We start from the raw sequence: 6000 nt of genomic DNA, 5'->3' as shown, positions 1-6000 counted from the left end.
CAGCTGACTTTCAAAAGAGAAAACCCGACCAATTGACGAAATGTCTTCATTTAATCTCTAATATATTCAAATAACTAAATGACCGAGAGATTTAATGGTCGGATCGGTTCTATCAACCGCATCAAGGGCACTAATTTATTAATAACGACGAAACCGTTTGTTATAAGTATGAAGCATAAATAATGTTTAATACTTGCTCGGATGGGAGATCTTTTCAGTCTTTCTCAGATAACTTGGAGGATTTTGACTCTATACGGAGTGTGCTTCTTTACAGGTTAGTAGGAATTGTTTGTTTGTTTGTTTGTTGCTTTTCTCAGCTACAAAGTTGAATACCGAGCAGCTTTTCCTCGCGCGCCGGAGGGGATTTAAAGACCTCGTGCGGGTTTTGGGCCACTCGAGTGCAGGATGAAGCTGTTGTTTTGTTTTTAATGTTTTATTTATGTTTTTAAAATGAGTAATTACTACGACATTAAATCGATTTTTTAATAAATATGACAAAATCGTATATTTGTAGAATAATTTGTAGAATTGTGTATAAATACAACGAAATTTTACAACGAAATTTTAATAATATTGAATAGGCTATTCCATTATTATGATATTTTTTTATTTATTATTATACTAATTTTCTGTTGGAAACAGCATGAATGATTCTGAAGTCGTTTCTCTTAATGCGTAACTTCGTTCCACGCTGTTCAACAAAAGCTTCCGTGTTGCTATAGAAACGACTCGATTCTACCAATCACGATTTGAGAAACGCGTCACGTGGCCTTTGGACAAGACCCGTATGCGGATAACACGACAGGACGCGGTTGCTGTTGAAAAGAGGAATTCGCTTCTTAAAACAGCTCTGAATGGATACGAGCACTGGTTATTGAGTAGAAAAATGCGCTGATGGCTTCTAGACAGCTTACAGAGGGGAATGAGACGGATTTTGAGTCCGACTTGCGTGAAAATAAGGAGGCTGAAGGAGGGAGCGAAACTGATTCCGATGCATCAAGTTACAGTTACTCAGACTCAGATTACTCAGAGTAAGAAACATCAACACATTCACAAACAGTAGTTATTAATAATAACTGGATTGCTTATTCGATATTTTCATGTTTCACCATAAAACTTTGTTATTGAGATCGGTGTCAACTTGACTGCAGTATATGTAAACATCGACCTATATATATATATATATATATATATATATATACATACATTCTATCTTAATATTATGTGTGTATGCATATGTATGTACATGCATACATACATACATATACATACATACACACACACACACACACACCGTACTGGTCAAAAGTTTGGAAACATTACTATTTTTAATGTTTTTGAAAGAAATTTCTCATGCTCACCAAGCCTGCATTTATTTGATTAAAAAAAACAAAAGGAAGAAAAAAAAACAGTAATAGAAATATTATTACAATTGACAACTGAAATATTACAATTTAAAATAATGGTTTTCTATTTTAATATACTTTAAAATATAATTTATTTATGTGATGCAAAGCTGAATTTTCATCAGCCTTTACTCCAGTCTTCAGTGTCACATGATCCTTCAGAAATCATTCTCATATGATGATTTATTATCGATGTTGGAAACAGTTGTGCAGCTTAATATATATATATATATATATTTTTGGAACCTGTGTGATACTTTTTTCATGATTCATTGCTTGGTGAATAAAAAGTTAAAAAGAACAGCATTTATTCAAAATATAAATCTTTTCTAACAGTATAAGTCTTCTTTAGTATCAGTTTTTATCAATTTAAAACATCCTTGCTGAATAAAAATATTAATTTCTTTCCAAAAAAAAAAAAAAAGGGGGAAAAACTGGAACTGGAAAAAAATAAAAAAATATATATAATATATATATATATAAAATTATAATTATTTTTATGTAAGTTGTCAGTTTAGGGGTCTCTCCTGACCCACATTTAAGAGAGGCTCATGAAAAGGGAAAATAGACCTCGTCCATTCTCTGCCCTCTCTCATTTTTAAGGGGAATTTCTGTTTCCAATTTGGAAAGTCAGCCATCATAAATAATTATATGCTATTCACCATCTTTAGTGAACTTATGGACGTGGTTGCCAAGAGCTAACCTCCAAAGTAGCGTGGCTTAATTTAGAAATGGAGAAGAAAACATAATGTCTGCATGGCTTGAATATTGAGTGGAGATTTTCTGGAATGAAGGAGGGGATTGTGTTTCAGCGGTCTCGGATGTGTGTCTTTCCCCTGCAGCATTCTGACTCCATGCTTATGTAGAGTTTAGTTCGGTTTGTGCTGTGAGATACAAAAAATACAAGAAAAGATACAAAAAAGATACAAAAGAGCTTTAATTAATTGAAATAATGCTGAAGATGAAAAAAAATGAAATGTAAAAAAAAAAAAACTTTAGAAAATTAAAAATGTTAAGTGAACTAACTGAAATAAAATAAGGTTAAGTTGAAGTACTAAAATAATTAAAAATAAAACTGAAATAAAAATAAATGAAAGCTAAATAGAAATATGGGGGGGGGAGGGCTAAATATAAAAAAATACAAAAAGCACATAACAAAATGACTAAAACTTTAACTAAAATTTTAATGAAAACTGAAAATAAAAGCTTTTTCAAAATATTAATATTATAATAGTGTAAAAATAATAGTACTAAAATAAAACCTGCATGATTTCTACCTTGTGAAATTGAATGAATTAGATTAAATAGTTTCTGATAGTTCTTATTCATCTTGATTTTAGCCAAAGGATCTGCATGGGCTGGCTCAGAAAAGCCAGTTCTGAGAAATCAAATGCAATGACATTCAGAGATTATCTGGATATCATCGCATGCTTCTTTAATGTTCCCTCTGTTTTGTGGCGCAGTGACCTAGAGCCAGAATGGCTGGATGATGTCCAGAAGAACGGTGAACTCTTCTACCTGGAGCTGAGTGAGGGAGAAGAAGAAGCTCTGCTGGCCCGAGCATCCGCCAATCACTCCGCTGCGACCAATCACGTACGTTTCAGCGAAAAGGAGGCGGAGATTATCACCGACAATGGTAAAAAGCAAGCAAACTCCAGCAAGAAATCCAAAGCAAAACTCAAGAAGTTCACCAAGATCCTGAGACCAAAGCGGCGGCCATCTCAAAGGAAAGCCGCTGATGGGAAAGATGGAGGATCTTCCCAGCATCCCACCTCCATCCTGAAGAATCAAGCGGGTCAGCGGCCTGGAGTCGTGGTCCAGCAGCAGCGCCTGAAGGACGTATGTGTGTATCTGAACCCAAAGCGCCTCGGCAGCACCTCTCCTCCATCTCCAGACCGAGGCGGCCTGCTGGAGGCCTTGCTGGGGGTCGTGCATCGGCCAGGAGGAAACACTGGGAAAAGAGGAGGAAAACTCATCATCCATGGTCTGGTCCCACACAGTCCTGCCAGCAAGTGTGCTGAGATTCTTATTGGTAAGCACAACTAGACAAGGAGCAGGTCATTGTTCTAGTATTTTTACTAGTGATGATCACACTTACAATAGTTTGGGGTTGGTAAGAATTGTTTTTTAAAATTCACCAAGGCTGCATTTATTTGATCAAAATACAGAAAATTTGTGAAATATTATTACATTACATACATACATTAAAGCTGTTTTCTATTGTTATTTTAAAATGTAATTTATTCCTGTGATCAAAGCTGAATTTTCAGCATCATTACTCCAGTCTTCAGTGTCACATGATCCTTCAGAAATCACTCTAATATGCTGATTTCCTGCTCAAGAAACATTTATTATTATTATCAATGTTGAAAACAGTTCATATTTTTGTGGAAATCATGATATTTGTTCAGGATTGTATGAGAAAGTTGAAAAGAACAGCATTTATTTGAAATTGAAATCTGTTGTAACATTACAAACATCTTTACGGTCACGTTTCAAACATTTAATGCACCCTTGCTGAATAAAACTATTAGTTTCTTTTTTTTAATGGAATAATAAAATGGCAAACTCTTGAACGGTAGTGTATGTTATTTGGCTGGCGGCTGGTAAAACAGGCAAAAATATCTCATGAACTTCAGAGACCCAATCCAGAGACCAGAATATCATGGAAAATGTCGACTCGGTTCGGTAAGAAACCACCTAGCATCCATTCAAAACCATCCTAGCCGTGCATTAACAGCCATTCAGACTTTCTGAACTCACAGTTTCTTCAAAACAGTCTCTGGCTGATCTCATGAAACTGTAAAGTCGAGCTGCGGCTTGGTGTTGTGGTTGGTTTTATTAATATTCTCTCTTACAACTGCCTGTTAAACACTCTTAGTTTAATGTTCCCGGCACATTTGGTAATGAAATCATACGATTGGAAGCAACAAAAAAGCCGTTTATTCAATTTTTAGCCATGAATATTTTTCTGTTGATGTACTGAAACGATATTCGAGGGGAACCCGCAGTCACTCTCTCCCAGACTCAGACCAAAGAAATTCCTAACGGGTTACACCACCCCGAAAACGCTTTCCCCAGCAGCTTTTTACGATTGTTTCTCAAACGCCCGTCCATACTAAAGCAATTAGACCGTTTATCTGAAATAACTGAGGGAAATCGTTGCATGCCGCAAAAAGAGAAGAGTGTGCAAATCTACCAGAGGCAGGTGGAGGTGCTGTTTGATGTGCATTTGTTTTTATCTTATGGTAGAAATGCAGTTCACCAAAGCTCGGGAATCAGGCGACAGTGATCAGATGTTTGTGATCTTTGAGTTGGATATCTTTCATGCTTTCTGTAGGTGATGCTCTGGTTGCAGTGGACGATGTGGACGTCACCTCAGAAAACATCGAGAGAGTTTTGTCCTGTATACCGGGTCCCACACAGGTAAGTGTGCATTTTTGGAGACATTTGAAAACACATCTTCTGAGACACCTTGTTCATGCGATCTCAGGCCGATATTTTTTTGGTGTGGATCTGAGTGTGATTGCCTAAATGTGACCCTAGATCACAAAACCAGTCTTATGTTGCACGGGTATATTTGGGTAACAATACATTGTATGGGTCAAAATTATAGATTTTTCTTTTATGCCAAAAATCATTAGGATATTAAGTAAAGATCATGTTCCATGAAGATATTTTGTAAATTTCCCACCTTAAATATAGAAAACATTTATTTTTGTGAATGGATGCAGCACAATCGCCAACATAAATGCACAACTTTAAAGGAGATTTTCTCAATGTTTCGATTTTTCTGCACCCTCAGATTCCAGATTTTCAAATAGTTGTATCTCGGCCAAATATTGTCCTATCCTAACAAACCATACATCAATGGAAAGATGATGTATTCAGCTTTCAGATGATGTATAAATCTCAATTTAAAAAAAATTACCCATAAGACTGGTTTTGTGGTCCAGGGTCACAAATGAACCTGACTAAGGGAGAAAACGTGTCCGTGACGTCACCTGTAGGTTTCTGAAGAACATTTTTGAAACCCATCTTGGCAGCGCGTCACTCCCGGATTACCAAAAATGGGCAAAGAGGCGATTAGCTGAAGTGACGTGACGCTAACAGACTACCTGCAACTACCTAAAACGGCTAGTAGTGACATCAGCGGCAATCCACCTGTCAGTCAAGTGGCCACGCCCTTAATTATGCAGAACTTTAAGGCTTAATAAAATTTAAACGGATGAGTTATAAAACAATTCACCCCCTCACAGTTGTCATGAAGGGCAAAATAAGCTATATAGACCAAAACCACTTCTTGTACCAGGCTGTAAATTTATGGGATTGACTCTCTTTTGGAGCCGGTCTCTAGTGGCCAGTCGATGAATTGCAGTTTAAGTCACTTCTGTGTTTGATTCAAGAGAGAGACAGGAAGGTTGCCGCCTGGAGAAAACACACCAGGTTCTGAAACAAATTCTCCAAACGAGTCTAAATACTTAAAACCGAGACAAAGCTTGAACAATGAAAATGAACAAATGTTTATTTTGCTCTATACAGCAGTTGACAGCAGTTCAACCCTGAGGTAAATATAAGGATGAAAGCTGAGAAA

General features: G+C 36.6%; 1 protein-coding gene across 2 annotated transcripts in view; it reads left to right on the top strand.

Annotated features, from left to right (window-relative positions):
• The first annotated feature begins 763 nt into the window (after positions 1-763).
• The window catches only part of intu (inturned planar cell polarity protein), a 26739-nt gene continuing 21502 nt past the window's right edge, over positions 764-6000 (top strand). Inside the window, exons 1-3 of one of the 2 annotated variants that reach the window (XM_084109528.1) lie at positions 764-1031; positions 2870-3438; positions 4747-4832. In XM_084109528.1, the coding sequence (XP_083965654.1) occupies positions 895-1031; positions 2870-3438; positions 4747-4832 (792 nt within the window). In that variant the 5' untranslated portion in view covers positions 764-894. The remainder of the gene's footprint in view (positions 1032-2869; positions 3439-4746; positions 4833-6000) is intronic. The other variant, XM_084109529.1, reaches the window with a different exon arrangement.

This window comes from Abramis brama (assembly GCF_963993115.1).
Source record: "Abramis brama genome assembly, chromosome: 3".
Classification (NCBI taxonomy): domain Eukaryota; kingdom Metazoa; phylum Chordata; class Actinopteri; order Cypriniformes; family Leuciscidae; genus Abramis; species Abramis brama.
This window is presented reverse-complemented; position numbering and strand designations above follow the sequence as displayed.